Source organism: Cucumis melo, chromosome 2 (genome assembly GCF_025177605.1).
Source record: "Cucumis melo cultivar AY chromosome 2, USDA_Cmelo_AY_1.0, whole genome shotgun sequence".
Lineage (NCBI taxonomy): Eukaryota > Viridiplantae > Streptophyta > Magnoliopsida > Cucurbitales > Cucurbitaceae > Cucumis > Cucumis melo.
This window is the reverse complement of record NC_066858.1, coordinates 13,859,787-13,876,513: the sequence shown is the minus strand read 5'-3', so window position 1 is coordinate 13,876,513 and position 16,727 is coordinate 13,859,787. Positions and strand designations below refer to the sequence as shown.

Here is a 16,727-nt window from a genome sequence, read left to right as displayed (position 1 = left end):
TGAACTATATATGACCTTAACATGGGAGATGGAAGATTTAACTTTTATGTTGTGCACAAAGATCAAGAGTGGGGATTCAATTCAATTTGTATATTGACAAAAAAGAATCAGAAGTGAGTTCATAATCAATTGTATTTAACTTTTTAGAGTCATGCAAATATATTTTGTTATATCGCTATCTCAAACTTAACACTAAAACATTTTAAGAAACCTATAATGGAATTGCTTGATTTTATTAAACACTAACCCACAAATATTTACATATATGTAGCCCAAACAAAAACAAAACAATTGACGATCTTTTTTAAAAATGGACCATAGAATTATATCAAACAGCAAGGAAGCATCTACTACGACTTATGCTGATTGAATTGAAGTTGAAAGCTAAAGAGTAAAAATACCCAAAATTTATTTTTAAAAATACTATGAGATTTTTAATTTCAAAATTTCTTCTTTTGCTTGGCACTGCTGCCAATGCCTCCAAAAAGGGAAGCACTCCCATATTTTTCCTTTCCGATGGAAGCTTGACACGTTTCATCGCCTTCTTCTTCAACCTGATCATCCTCATCCCCCCAGTATTCCTCTGTTTGTATACTTTGCTGGTAATATCTAAACGCTACAAAAAGCATAAATGCTGCAGCAAACAAATTGAGCATTATGAAATTGATATAATCAGAGAGAAAGCAGAGTCGACCAATGTGTTCTTTAAGTTTATTGGATTGAAAAGAGTGAGAAATAATAATTACCAGCCCAGACGCGAGCGACGACAGAGGACAAGTTCCAAACAAGAACGAAGATTGCAAGAGCAACACCTTTTTTATGAGAACATGATTCCCATGCATCACGAAACCGTCGAACCCAAAATTTAGCTGCCAATCAAAAATGTTCATTTGTGTTAGATGGATCCTAATTCGGCCCTAACTTTTATTCATTGGGCCAATCCACTAAGGCCCATCAATCCTCAATATGGTTCGGTTTTCTCTTTTGGGCCCGAAAGACATTATTACCAACGAACTCGGAAACACTACGAAATGAAAAATCAAAGTTTTGGGTAAATTTATAAAAATTTCAAAGTTTATGTAAATTTATAAACTTCTGGACCACAAACAAAACTTATATAATTCAACGGTAAGAAGTTTGGGAACAAAGTAGAACCTTAAGTTCAAATAAAAGCATTAATTAAAATCTATGAATTAAATAAAATTTTGTATACGTGATCATTGTACGGTTGGAGCCGGTTTTTCGATCAAACCACCCCTAAACTGACTACCAATAAATGTTTGGATCGACATTGACAGTCATGAGCAAAATTCGATCCATCTGTGGACCAAACAAAATTTATAATTCAACGGTACAAATAATGAAGCTTTTTTTTTTTTAAAAAAAAAAAAAAAAAAAAAAAAAAAGAAATTTGGGAACCAAGTAGAACTTAAAGTTCAAATAAACTCATTAATATTTTAAGATCAAACTGCCACCAAACCGTCATTGACCGATTCTATTTTTTAATTCCGTAATCGGAGAATAGAAGTATGTTAATTTTCAGATAAATAAAACAACAGTTAAGGAAGAATTATGATGTAATTTTAAAGGAAATAAATATAAAGAAGAAAGGGAGAAGAAAATTAAAAATGTTGAGAAAAGTAGGGAGAAAGGAAAGTACGAAAAAGGTGGGTGAAGAGTGATATTGGGGAATGGAAGGAAAGGGACAAAAGTGACATTTTAAGTCAGAGATTTTACCGTAAGCAGCCAGGTGTGAGGAATACGAAGAGCAGATTTTGGGTAAAGTAAACACTCCAAAGAATCCTGACACACCCAAATTTAATTCTTATTATTCATTCATTCATTCATTCATTCATTCATTAATTAAAACACTCCCTTCCTTTATTAATGTTAACATAACATTCTTACTTTAATGCAATGAAAAAAGAAAAACTTTAATTTGAATAAATTTGTTTAGGGTAACTCTAAACTGATGGAAATTATTGTATTTCTCACCCCATTTGGCCACTTTCCAGACGGTTATGGAGGAGCCACATCGAGCCGAGGCAAATAGCAGTACAGCCAGCTGCATGCATCATTGCAAATAAATCCATACATTATTTTCGTACTTTAAACACTAAATTGAATGGGGATTTTGAATCAAAAGAAACCCGTACCTTCATTGTAGTGGCAGGATCTCCACAAAACAGAGCTCTAAGCTTTAACAAGAACTCATTCAAGTAAGGAAGTAACAATTTGAGTACCCAAATTGCTTCTTCTTCACCAACCACATTCCTTACATTCTCCATATCAATGGCTCCCCTGAATTCAGCGATTTCTATTAACAAAAAACAATTAAACACAAAAACTCATTTGACAAACATTAATTAAATTACCTGCAAATAATGGATCTATACAAAAACGTGGCAGCGAGGTAGAACAGTCCCACATATGACACCACAGAAATAAAGCTGCACAAAAACATACTACTTTACTTTACTTTACATTTTAAGTTTCGTTATGGAATTGCTCGGAGCTACCCAGATCAGATGGAATTTCTTTTTTCTTTTTCTTTTTCTTTTTTTTTTTTTTTGTGTGTGTGTGTTTCTCACCTGATGTTGATGTCGTTAGTGTATGAAGATGATATTATAACAAAAGATCCAATCCCAAAAACGAAGGCAGATCTCGATACTTCCTTCCACATTATTAAATCCACTGACCAAAAAAGTAAAAAACAATTTGGGTTGAAAAATTTCTGAACACCCATTAATAAAAAATATGAAGAAGAAGAAGAAGAAGACTGTGAATTTCGTGTGTACCTAAGCTTTGCAATTTGTTGCCTTTTTCTTGGAAGTTGTGATACTCTTTTGATGCTGATAATTCAGAACAGAATGTTGAAGAAGAAGAATTGATTTAATGGATGAATAATCAATGAAATGGTGAAGGATTTTACTTACTGTAAGTGGGTTTTGTGGAATTTGGAACTGGTTTTTCGTAGATTTGGTGGAATTTCTTCACTTCATTCACAACTTTTTTGGGTTCTGGTAAATTGATCTCCTTGATATCGAAGCTTTCCTTCTCGATTTCATTGTCGTCGTCGTCTTCTTCTTCTTCCTCTGTTTCTTCCTCTTCGTTGGCTTCATTTTCATTGTCATTGATCGATACTTTTTGAGTGGATTTGATTGGACCCGCCATGGTTGAAATATGGCAAACTCCAAATTCCTTACAAGATGTCTCAATCTCAACTTGAGGTTTCTCAATTTCCTTAATAGATCCATGGATTCCCTTCTCGATTTCACTCAATTCCTCGTTCGATTCCGATTCTGGACATTGAAGATGCTCTGAATTTCCTCCATTTTTCCCACCGACAACAACAATGGCCTTCACATTATCATCAACGATCGTCTTCACAGACTCCGATTTCACCTTCCTGAGTTGAATTTGGGTTTTTTCATTTCTCTCAACCAATTCGGATTTCGACTTCCTAAGCTGATTGGGGCTTCTCTCAATTTCTTCAGATCTCATCTTCCGAAGCTGAATTGGACTCTTTGTGTCATCGCTATTTCTCTTCCCTTTACCAATCTGAATTGGGGACTTTTCAGATCCTTCTAAACTAATTCTCTTAGACATTGATCTTGTTACAACTTTACCTTCTTTATTACTACTCCCATCTTCTCCATTGAAGACCTTAATCCCACCTTTCACTTCATCCATCTTCATTCTACTCTCCCAAACAGACCCTGAAACCACACTATTGCTACCAACCCCTACTTTTCTTCTACCAACATCCATCTTTCCTTTTATTCTCCAACCCCTTTTTTCTACTCTTTTTAGTAATTACAGAATGACATTGATGGATTATGAAGCTTTAAGATGAAGAAATGGCGGTTGGTGGGGTGAAGATTGGGATACCTTTGAAAAGCAGAGTGAAAACAGAGTGAGTGAGAAAAAAAGAAGAAAAAAAAAAGGAAGGAAGAAGATTGTGTTCCAATCCAAAGAGAGATGGGTTTCTTCTCTTTATCCTTTTTTTTTTTCCTGCTTTTTCTTTTATGGGTTCCCTTTGATTTATAAAAAGAAAGGCCAAGGAGGAGGGTTTGTGGGGTTGAAATGATTAGGGTGTTGGGTATTTTTATTCTAGTAAAAAAGTGTACAAGGAGGATCTTCAAAAGCACTGTTTTTCAAAGCACATTACAGCTACTGCTCGGCAAAGTGTAGAAATGAACATGGTTTTGAAAGAGAGAGAGAGAAAGAGAAATGGAAGCATGGCTTTGGGCTATTCTGTTTATCTATCCATTTTGTCTTTCTGTAGCAAATGGCAGGTGGAAGTTTGGTACTTTTTTTTCTTCTTTTGCCTTCTTTAGAAACCTATTGAGAAAGGATGGAGATCAGAAAATTCCATGTATGGATACTTGTTATTTGGTGTTTGTTATGGTGGTGATGATGTTGAAACTGAAGAGGGAGTTGGAAAAAGAGAGAGCCTTTCTGGCAGAGGATTGTTTGACAATTGTTGCACCGTCACATTAAAGGAGTATCAGGTGTTTGAATTGTGTCTATTGTTACACATTTTACTCCTAATTTGTAACTTCAATGCTGAGGCTTTGACGAAAGAAAATGCTATTTAATCTCTAAAAAGTATGGTAGTGTGACCTACAACAGTTTGACAACGTTTCTAAGGATTAAGAAACTGTGGAGTTTGGAAGGAAGAAATCAAAATTTCCAAGAAACCAGCAAACGTAGTAGAGAAGAAAATGGCAAATGGTGAAATGAACGAGTTGCACTAAAATCCAAGTTTTGACAGTTTGCAGTCCTAATTGATCTTTTTTTTTTTTTCTTTTAACACGCACACACACACACACATATATATTATAGAGGGAACAGAAATATAGGAGCATGAACTATTTTAGGCAGAAAAAAAATTGAAAGAATAAAATTGTTTCCCAAAGGTTTGAGAGATTTTATGTCACTACACATACACATGTAGTGGAATTAGAATGTGGTTTCAAAACCCAGTTTTTACTTTTATAAATTTTCACACTAAAATGATGGGATATTATTGAATTTCAATAAGTTAGAAAAAATATATAATAATTGTTTTCATCCTTCAAAAGATAATCAACAATACTATTACGTAAATTAGTGTCTGTAAACTCAATTTTAAAAAATGAGAAAGACAGTTTACACTGTTTGAAGAAATCAATAATAAATAAACTAAAAGTGAGGACTATAATTAAGCATTTAGTAGTAAACTAATAATAAGGATTATAATTGAGCAATACAAGATGTATGTGCATGTTTAGCACGGAATTAGTGAAACTCACAAGGAAAAAAAAAAGTGCCTAAAAAATTTAATCAAATTTAAATTTCAACCAATATATAAAAATTAGACGAAATTAAAATTTTATAGACACGAATGAGTTCCTATGATTTTAATAAATAGTAAACGTTGTTGTAAAGAAAATGATGAAAGTAAAATATTAAAAGGAAAATAAATAGAAAATTTTGAAATCAAATTTACGACTTTTAAATAATATTTACGATAATATAAGTTGTTCATTATAGTATTAGATAAAGGAATACATGTTTAATTGAGATAAAAAGATTGATACACTTTTCTATAGTAGAAAGAAAAGACAATTTTTGTAGCAAAGTCTTTGGGACACATTTTTATACCGAAGAGTCTTAAACAAGACGTAGGCATATTGTAATAGAAAAATTCAAAAAAAGATAATTCATATCATAATTGGTACCCTTTTCCCAAGAAAAGGAACCATTCCATGAATAAAAATATAGAGCTACTCTATAAAATTGATGCCATTTAATTTATGTCTGAACAGATTAAGTTTGTCAATCCAATCGAATCTCAAAATTAATAATACCCACCAAGCCAAGGTGAACCCTTTTCTTTTTTAATAATATGATATGATAAAGTTTTAAATTTATTTCATTTTCATATTAAAATGATCCCTAGAGTTCCATAACCAACCCCTCAGTCAAACACTTATCAACGCTGTAAGCTTCTTCATTGTGCCATTTTCCAAATGTTCCCATACCTCCAAACCATTAAATTTGACCACTTTTTAAGTATTTAAGATGACGTATATATTTGTAAATTTATGTTTTTAAATACGAAAACTTATATAAATGTAACAAAACACCAAATTTTTTACGTGCAATAATTAATTATTTTTTAAATATTGTCATTCCATCTTTTTTTTGCCATTCGTCTTCCTTCCTATTTTTTTTATAAATTTTTCTATAATCTTTCTTATTTTTCAATTCTTTATTTACGTTGTTTAATCTTTCTAGTGTTTTTTTCGTCTTCTTTTTTTTTTTTCGCTTTTACATCGTCATTTTATTTTTCCTTCTTTTCATCGTCTTTCTTCTTATTCTTTTCTTTTCGTATACAAAAAATAGCAAAATCTAAAAGATCGTGTGTAAAGAATCTTGAAAAAAAGTCATTTAGATTGGAGTAGCCAAATATAAACTATCATGTAAAAAAATAAAATATCGTATATAAAGAATGTTGAAAAACAATCATTGGAATAACCAAATGTAAACAATCGTGTAAAAAAACTAAACGATCGTGTAAAATAATAAAGAATTAAAAAAAATCATTTAGATTGGAGTAGCCAAATAGTTTAAACAAAATAACAGATAGTGTAAAAATAAGTAAACGATTTTGTACCAAAAGAATTAAAAAGAATGGTGTACCAAATTTTGAAAAAAAAAATTATTTAGCTATCAAATCGATGGTGTAACCAAATTTAAAGGTAATCAAATTAAAAGATCCAGTAACAAAATTAAACGATGATTGTAGCCATATACAAATATCGCGTATAAATTGTAGCAATATCTAAATTATCGCTTATAAATTGTAGTCATATCTAAATGATCGCAAATATATTAAATATTTTGGAATTATTTTGGAATTGTTCTATAAAGTGTAAATATTTTATCGTTTTTTATATTTTAAAAAAGACCCCTTTTAAATACTTTGAAATATTAATCCAGACGTACGTACTCTACCATAGGTTACAATTGTTTTACTTTTTAAAATTTAAAAATCTAAGTTTCAAGGATCTGTAGTTAAAAGTTTAATGGTATAATTATAACTATTGCCACCTGACTATTTTCCATTCTTAAATTTTGAGAGATAAAAGTCTTAGTTAAACTCTTTAAATAGGAACTAAACTAAGACAATGACACTAGTTAGTTAGAGAATCACAAGTAAACACATTAAAAAAAAGGAAGACTCTAATTAGCACTACCTTGGATGGAGAATTTATGAGATAGAATTCAATCAGAAGTGATTAAATCATCAAAATCATTTATTTCAATTTTAAAAGGTAAATTGCAAAAAAAAAAAAAAAATGCCTCTAAGATACAATTGTGAAGATATTTTCAAATTTTCAATTATGAAAATTGGACTCTCCAAGTTAGGCAAACATTAAAGTTGGACCCTTGACTCATATAATAGCAAAAATCTTAAAAATTGTGTAAATTAGGGGGTGCAGTTTGAACCTTTTAAGTTTGAGGTCCCAATAACTAGAATTTGGGGTGTAATTGTAATTAACACCATCAAAGACTTATGTTTACAAATTTTTCTGAAATTGCTCAACAACAAACTTTTAACTTGATGGTAAAGGTATTAAATATTATACTTTTAAATGCAATTTTTATATTATCAAAATCAATTAAACCATATTTCAAAATAACATTAACCAACCATTTCCAAAAATACAACATGGAAACGAATTTAGGGTAATTGATTTAAACCTAAAAAATACACCTATCATATCATAAAAATTAATTTCACTTCTACGTCTAATAACTCTATTAAAGTCGGAAATATAACCTAAATTCAGTAATTGATTGATGAAAAAAGAGAGAGAAATGAAAGGAGAAAGTGTGGGGGGAAATGTAATGGAGAGAATGAGTGAGGAAGGAATCAGAGCAGAGGCAGGGAGGGGACAGAGGGCTTTAGAAAGGGAGAAAGCACTTTTTAGGGCTAAACATGTGCTCCCAAAAGGAAAATAAAATGAGTTCAATAATAATAATACCCTACACTTCGTACTCCTATATTTCTATATTTCTATATTTCTATCTACCACACAAAATTAGCCCACACATTTTTTGTCCATTTCCATCCCCCACCGACACTCATAGCCCCTAATCTCTATTACCCTTTTTCTTCTTTTTTATAGCATTGGGGCTACAAACAAACATCAACAAAAGTTACCAGCGGCTCTTCCCAACTCTACTCTTTCATATAATGCCTTTTTTCTTTTTTTCTTTTTTTATTAAATCTCAATCCTTGAGATTGATAGTGTAATTGAGATATGCTTACACTAGTTTCAAATGATAAAATTTAAGGTATAGTTTATCGTAATTCTTATTTGGCTGTTCAGTAAACAAAAATTGGAAGATGCAGAGATTAATTTAAGTTATGTTTAGTAAATATTTTTATTTCTTTCTTTTCGTTTTTAAAATTTAGCTAAGTCATCCATTACGTTTAAAACCAAAACAAAAAGGAACAAAATGACTTTTATTTATTAGTGCATTTTGTTGTTAAGTGCTTTTTTTTTTTTTTTTTTTTTTTTTTTATCTCTTTGATTTTGTGGCTGCTTACTTTATTATAGTTACAACTACTTTTCATCCTTCAGCTTTAAGCAACTTCCTTAACATAGTTTTGGGTGTTTTATTGGTAGAATTTTGTGTGACTTATTGGTTTGTACGTACACAATTGGTAATTTTCAATTCTGATAAGGCATTAATTGTAACTCTAATTTGAGTTTAACATTTCAATTCATATACTTTATTCCCTGTATTTGATAAAGAAACAATGAATTAGTGAATTAGTAAAGTCCTGGAGGGGTTTAAGTTAAGAGAGAATAATAATAATGAAGAAGCAATAATGGAAGGTCAAAGTGTGAGATCATATGAAATAAAATAATGAAAGGAAAAAAAGGTTCAAGTGCCGAAAGATTCTCCCCAATATTTTTGAGATTGGAGCAGAGTTCAGAGATGGATGTAATTGGGCAAGCAGTCAACTATGAATTAAAATTTTCATACGTATGAAAGATGAGAAGATAGGTGGGGGATTAGGTGTAACTAAAATTTCTATGTTTTGGAATTTGGATATAATTTGAGATGATTGTAATCTCAGATTCTCAACATTCGAAAGTATAGACTCTAATGAAAAATGGGCCTTAACGGCTACATTGTTTATAGTCAAAACATTCGGTAACGGATTAAAAAATAAAATAAAAATAAAGATATTTTTCCTTACACTTGGTGTCAGCAGTTACGTAGTCATATTAGTCTGGCTATATCAACCAATTATTAATAATAATTTATCATGTGGCAGAAAAAATTTTCAAAAATAATAATAGATAGTAAGTATATTTTGTATGAGAAATATAGTATGTATTAAAAAGAGAAATTTGAACAAGTGTGCTTTTTTGAGAACATTGTATTATATTATTCGAAAAATGAATCAAACCTCTATGATCTTTTTAGTATAAAACTGAAGATCTTTGTTTATATTTAGAGAAAACAAAAAGGTATTAGTTGGTATTTTTATTGAAGAAACCAATAAAAACTAAGTTAAACCAAGGTTAAATACATGATCATAAAAATAAAAGAAACAAAAATTATAACTTCAACCTATTTTATTTAGAATAAAAATAAAAGAGACAAATGAACCCAAATTTAATTTGGAAAAGAAAAAAGAGGCCTAATTCAAAAGAAAAATGGAAAAAAAAGCCCAAAATAGAGAACCAAACCTAACATAAATCAACCCAAGTAAAAATGGATCTATTGGTTTTGTTCTTTAATCCCCTCTTCTTTTTAAAATTGATATGTTCAACTTGGTTCTTGGTTGACCTAAGACCAAGAAAACCAAATTAAACCGAGTTTCGATGCTAATCTGACTATTTAAGTAAATATTTGGATATTTACTAAATAATTGACTTTAAAAGATTAAATAGAACTTTTTCTGGGAGATGAAAGGAATCAACTAAAAGAACATTAAGCTATGAAGAATTATCCTTGCCAATAATTCTAACTTAAAGCTGGCTAAATTTGCAGAGCATTTCAATCTCAACGAGGGAAATCTTCAAGAAATGTTTTGAAAACAAGAAACGATACCTTCTTCGATCGGTTGGGGGGATAGCATTTCAATTTCTTGGGGGAAAATAAGAATATTCTAAATTGAAATTTAAGAGAGAGAGGAAGCTATAAATTCGAGAGGTGGATATATAAATAAACGAACTGCGAAACAGAGTTAGGAATGTTACCTCAGGAAGACAAATTAACTTTTCGTTCTTAAGCATATCCTCAATTTCATTGTGGGAAAAACAAAAATAGAAAAAAGAAAAAAACAAACAAATCGTTCACGAGTTTATAAGCAAGTGAACTGATTAACTTCATGAAATGAGTTAAAGGCATCGTTAGAAGGGCAATCGAGAAATCTTCTGATGTAACAATCCATGATCGACCACATTCCTTATATAAATATCACAAGGAGGCAAGAAATTCTCAAAAACCTATATGTTTACTCTAATGTAGTAATCAACTTTTAATCCGGTACCAATTGGAACAAAAAACAGTAAATGTTACGGAATCTGGGCCTACCTCAAATTTCATTCCATACCAAAACTTTGACTTTTCAAAATAATTTTGAACTCGTGGGAAGAAAGGAATCAAGATGTTGTCATTCGAAAGCTTACTGTACTTACAGAACTAAACAGGAAACAATGATTATTTAATAAATAGCAAAAAAATTTTAAGTGAATGACAAATTCAAGAAAATGATGGTTTTAGATATTATGAATCAAATGGAAATAAAGGCCATGTAAACAGTATATTCGTCCTACTAAGAGTTCATATAACTTCTCTAAGAACTCAAGGATGCAATTATACACAACCTATAGATAGATCATATGCAAGTATATTCAAGTAAGGTCATAATAGTCCATATACATATAACTTCCAAAGAAGGGAAATGACATGATAGCTACTTCAAGCTGCATGGCTGCTCTAACAATAAAACGTGGTTTGTATCCTAAACTTTGTCTATTATATCCAAAATTCTACCCCCATTGTATTCCAATAAAAAGAGGGAAAAGCTCATTTGCTATGTACTCTATTTACTCTATCCCCTATCAAAACCATTTACAAAACCAGATACTAAAATAGATTGTCCTCCAAAAGGAAAAACATTAGAGGATTACTAGTTCTTGCTGGGGTTTGTGTTGTTGTTTGAATCAGATTGTGAGAGAGAAACGTTCAATGGAATCAAGCTCAACGAATAAGGAATTGCAGAAGGATCGACATAGGGGTTTGGGCCCAAACTGGCAACGCTACAGACTTCCATCACCTTCGATGTTTCTGTGTGGTAAAAATAGATGGTTGAATACACCCTCATCAATAAAACCTCATCTTTAAATGCCAACGGATCCATACATGGATCCATGCCTGCAACCCGTTTCTCTTGCATGTTCTTGTATAACTGGAAAAACATATTTGGGTTCTCGTCCTCAATCACTTGGAGCTTTTTTGAATGTTTGTGCGTCCATTTTGTCTCAAAATAGTCATCCAGACACCATACAATGATTCCATCTTCACAGATTATGATGAAATGCAGTAAGCCCCTGGATTCCCCAATGCATGTTCCAGGAGGGTTGATGAACATTTCCAAAGCAGGAATTGGAGATGGCATCAACAGAGAGAGTTCTTTCTCCGTATCAAATGCAAGGATTTGATCGGTATCAGTAAGCCAATGTAAGACCCCTTTAGCATAAATGCCTTTGTTCTTCAACAAATTGCCATCTGAATAGCAAACTTCATTTGATTCCTTCCAGGTTCCTGTTTCTGAAGAGTATATTTCAAATGTGTAGTACATTTCCTCTTGCTCATTCTCCAACTGCTGTATTCTAACTACTTTGAATTTTGTTGCCGTATTTACGGTGTTCAGTATGGGATCAAATGCTAGAGCAATGTTGCTGAACCTGTCCAGCTGAGCCACTTCAAAACTCACCCACTTCTTAAACAAGGGATTGCAGACGTAGATTGTTGTCGACTGTCGTGTACGGAAGCCACTCCTACAACAAACCAGGCCATTACAGGATTGTAAAATAACAACATCCTCAGGCAAGAAACCAAACACCATTTTCTGCACCTTAGAATCTGCATCTATGGGCATATAGGTGAAAGTTTTTATATCATCAAGACACTTTTGGTATTTCTCCTGAAACATGAAACCCGATAATGCCAATCCACTCTTCTGAAATTGAGCTTGCACAAACAATGGGTCTAAAATAAGTCGATCCCACGCCTTAGATACAAGTCTCATTTCAAGAAGAGTCTTCGTTGGCAACCGTGATAAAACATCAAAGAGAATATCACCAGCATTCATGACCTTGAAATTCTCTACGTACCGGCATTAAAAAACTTGATGTTAGAAATAAATTATTAAAAACAAATAAAAAGCATTTGAAGAAATCACATTGACACTCAAATATCAGCATGATACAGCAGCAGAAGTAATAACCCAGAATAATAACTTCGGAAAGATGCTCTCCACGATGTGCCTATGTATGCTTTGAAATCATAAAAATCCAAAATAAAGCGAAACAGTCTACGACATCAACCATAAGCTGAAAAACAACCTAAACCAAAGAAGAAGTTCATTTATCGTAGTTAAAATGCATTAAACCTCGAGGAAGAAGAAGAAACGAGTAGAAAGCAGAGATTACCGAAATGAGGCATTTCGAGAAACAGTTTAACAGCAAAATGGGGAGAATCGGTGAGGATATTAGGATGAATATGAAACGAAAATGAACGGCGAGGGCTCAGCTCTGGAACTCTGCCATTGGAACGAAATGATTTTTGAGAGCAGGAGTTGCATTCGGTGACGTGGCTTCGAAGGTAGAAGAAGAAGCGACCCGGGTTTTATAGGCTGTGTGTAACCGCCAGATTATTTTAGCATTTTCCTTCTTCGTTTCTTTTTTCTATTTCTTCGTTTTTCTAAAATTAAGACAATTAGTGGTAAAAAATAATTTGAAATCACTTTACCAATTTATATTCAAGTTTTATTTAAATTAACATTGCTATTATAGGTAACACTTATAACCTATCAATTAAATTGTTAAATATTTAAAAATAAATTAATTTAGACTCACAATTATAATTTTCTTTAAATAATTTTATGTATCAATTTTTATTCTGAATTTTCTTAAAAGAAATGATGATAAAAAGATTGACTTAAAAAATAAGTGTTTTAAAAAAAAGTAATCTTTTATTTAAGCTATTTTACCAAAGGTTTTTTAAAATTTATTTTGAAAATATTTTAGAAAGTTATTTCGAAAATTTGTTAAATATATCTATTCTTTTTTAAAACAACTTATTTTTAAATTTAAACTAAATACATTTTGAGTTATAAGGTTCACGTAGTTGATTTGATATTTGTATAAATTTATCGATATATAAGAATTATTTATGTCCAACCAACCAATTGTTTGTGATAATATTAGAAAAAGATTTAAGTTAGATCAAAACAATTCTAAGGGAAATTTGAAATAAGGTGTGCTTGAGGGGTTTTTTTTTTCTCCTTCTTTTTTGATATTGGTGAGGGATGGAATTCAATGTTCTTTTCATCACAACAAAAGTTTATTATTACATCAAACTCACTAGAATGTTTAACATATATTCTTTAATTGGCTCTCAAAATATACACGCATATCATTTTTAATTTATTCTATTTTTCTACCGATATTGATTAATGATGAGCATAGTTTAAGTAAAAACAATCTAATTTAAAAGTAGAAAATTATTTCATACGCTTATTTATAAATATAGTAAAATTTTAGAATATATGAATATGAATATTTGCTAAAAAACAATATGCATATTTACTAATAAAAAAATTGTTTTTAAAACAAAAGGTTTAGAAAAAAAAAAACAAAAACAAATTTTTATTTTTTCACTATATTCAAATTTTTTGTCCGGTTATGAATTTGAATTACGTATCCATAATTTATGGAAAAATATATATTTCTTTTTAAACTACAATCTATTGTGTTTTGAAAACAAGTTATTTTGATGTTATTTGTTTCTAAAAATAAGTATACCAAACAAGTTTTTATTATTTTTTTTGCATTTTGTTTTTGAAAACATACAAACAAAAATGAATTACAAACCAATCCGAAGGTTAGATTCTAATGGTTAAGAAGGTACGAACATAAAAGTCTAGATATTTAATTTTGTTTTTTTAGACAACTAAATTCGTTATAAATCTATACTAATTTAAAAATCCATCCAGAAACTAAGATTTTCAAGAAAATAAAAGAATTATAAATTTCTTTTACTAAATTAGGTAAATGACAGATATGTATGCTAAACACTTGTAGAATAAAATATTTGTTGTGAGCCCATTGTAGCGTAAATAGTTTGATGTATAGAAAATTGGATAGATTTTCTTTTATTTTGCAAATAGTTTTAATTTGGTGTGATATATAAAAATTCTCCTTCAATAATTTTGATATTTCGATTTTAATAAACTTTAAAATAAAATTTCATAGATTTTTGTCCCTTTCACTCCTTTAAAAATGTTGGAATTCTTTTTTTTTTATCATAATATGCTAACTTCAAATTGAAATAAACCAATACTTTAATCTTGAATCCAACTATCGAAAAATTATAATTTTTTTTGATTGAATTATGTACGAGGAATAAAATAATCGTAAGGTTTTGATTTTTAATTTCTATTTGACTGCTGAGTTTTTTTACCAACTAAATTGACCCACGCAAAAAATAAAAAATATTATTAAAATAAACTAGAGATTTCTACACATGAGCTATTATTTTATACAAATTTGTGGCATATTTTACTTTTTCAACTCCCCTATATGTGTATATTATATATATATATAAAGAAGCACTTACGTGAAGTTTATTTGATATATATATATATATATATATATATATATATATATATATATATATACACGGTACTATACATATACCAGCTCCATCCCTTAAAATGAAGAAAAATAATTTAGAAGAATGTGAAAGTATATCTTAAAAAGGTTTATTATAATTAAACTAAAAACATATCGAGAATGACTTAAAAAAAAAAAAGATATTTCAAATTTTCGTTTTTATATATACACTTTTTTAAAAATATTTGTATATATAAGTTTTTTACAAATTCTTAAAAGTAAGTATATACAATTTTCTTTAGTTTGTAATACAAAGTAAATGTGTTTTTTACCAAGGTCTCATTTGGGAGAAGAAAAGGAAAGGACTATAATCCTTTTTCATATTTGGGACAAAAAATAAGACGAGGGAAAGAAATATGTTTAATCTCTTCTTATTCCTTCTTAATCCTTCTCTTTCTTCCCCTCAATTCCCTCTTATTTTTTCTTTTTTTCCCTCGAAAGGTGCAATATCATTTTATAATAATAATAATAATAATTATTTTAAATTTAAAAAATTATTATTATTTTAAATTAAAAAATTTATTATTGTCATTATAAATATTTTTATTATTTTAATACTATATTTCAAAATTGAGTTGTACGATGTAATTGATATTTGTCGTTTTTTTAAATTTGTTTCCCATATTTCTTTTCGTTTCAATGTTATTCCGTTGGTCGTCGTTTTTTTAAATCAATTGTTAACAATATGTAATTTTATCGATATTGTACTTACAACATCGATTTAAAGAAAACACATGCAATTTCTTTCGCAAGTAACGCACCAATTAATTTTTGGTACGAAAAACTTGCGTACAAAACTTTCAGAATTAACATTGTATTTACAAAGGATAATGAAATATGTTTTCCAATAAAAATTCTAAATTTTGGTAAATAAAATATGAATACTTGTATATTGGATTTATAATACGAATTAAAAAAAATACTTTTGTATGAATTAAAAAAATAATTATTAAAATTTTTAAATCGATTGTTAACGATACACAATTTTTCGATACTGCACTTACAACATCAATTTAAAGAAAATATATGTAATTTCTTTTGCACGTAGGGCATCAATTAATTTTTTGGCACGGAAACCTTACATACAAAACATTCAAAATTAACACCGTATTTACAAAAATTAATGAAACATGTTTTCTAATAAAATTTTCAAATATTGGTAAATAAAATATGAATATTTGTGTATTTGATTTACAATACGAATTTAAAAAATATACATTTGTACGAATTAAAAAAAATAATAAAATTTTTTAAATTGATCGTTAACAATACGTATTTCTCACTTACAATATCAATTTAAAGAAAACACATGTAATTTCTTCCACATGTAATGCATCAATTAATTTTTGGCACAGAAAACTTGTATAGAATATTCAAAATTGATATCGTATTTACGGAAGCTAATGGAATATTTTTTTCGATAAAAAAATTCAAATTTTGATAAATAAAATACAAATGTTTGTATATTGGATTTACAATATGAATTTTAAAAAAAATACATTTGTACTAATTTTAAAAAAAGAAAATAATAATAAAAAAATTATCATATTCCTTCCCACTTATTTCTTCTCCCAAATAAGAATTAAAGAATTATAAATAATCTTTCGTAATCCTTCCACTTATTCCTTCCCCAAAACAAGGATTATTATAACCTTTTCCTTTTCAAAATCCCTCATTCTCCTTATTCCTTTCCCCCTTATTCCTTTCCTTCCCCCAAACAACCCCTAAAAGTTTTCAAGCCTAAAA

The 16,727-nt window shown here is 29.6% G+C and overlaps 2 protein-coding genes across 2 annotated transcripts; both read right to left on the bottom strand.

Annotated features, from left to right (window-relative positions):
• Positions 1-214: 214 nt before the first annotated feature.
• Positions 215-4,532, bottom strand: LOC103487361 (reticulon-like protein B21). Its single transcript, XM_008445645.3, has 9 exons — positions 2,937-4,532; positions 2,799-2,852; positions 2,592-2,694; positions 2,376-2,450; positions 2,157-2,301; positions 1,996-2,065; positions 1,738-1,803; positions 747-869; positions 215-634 (listed from the first exon to the last, which is right to left on the bottom strand). Exons 1-9 carry the CDS (start codon positions 3,769-3,771, stop codon positions 441-443), a joined length of 1,665 nt encoding a protein of 554 aa, XP_008443867.2. The 5' UTR covers positions 3,772-4,532; the 3' UTR covers positions 215-440.
• A 6,680-nt stretch (positions 4,533-11,212) lies between these two features.
• LOC103487488 (F-box protein At5g07610-like) lies at positions 11,213-12,397 on the bottom strand. Its single transcript, XM_008445815.2, has one exon. The coding sequence runs from the start codon at positions 12,395-12,397 to the stop codon at positions 11,213-11,215; it is 1,185 nt and encodes a 394-aa protein (XP_008444037.2).
• Between the last annotated feature and the right edge of the window lie 4,330 nt (positions 12,398-16,727).

What these genes read in the sequence shown, in the direction of transcription:
- LOC103487361 (XM_008445645.3), bottom strand. Translation starts at nt 3,771, where the DNA reads ATGGATGTTGGTAGAAGAAAAGTAGGGGTTGGTAGCAATAGTGTGGTT. An exon ending in CAACAAATTGCAAAGCTTAG is followed by an intron (nt 2,695 to 2,798) that starts GTACACACGAAA and finishes TTTTTTGGTCAG; the next exon opens with TGGATTTAATAATGTGGAAG. An exon ending in ACTAACGACATCAACATCAG is followed by an intron (nt 2,451 to 2,591) that starts GTGAGAAACACA and finishes GTTTTTGTGCAG; the next exon opens with CTTTATTTCTGTGGTGTCAT.
- LOC103487488 (XM_008445815.2), bottom strand. Translation starts at nt 12,397, where the DNA reads ATGAATGCTGGTGATATTCTCTTTGATGTTTTATCACGGTTGCCAACG.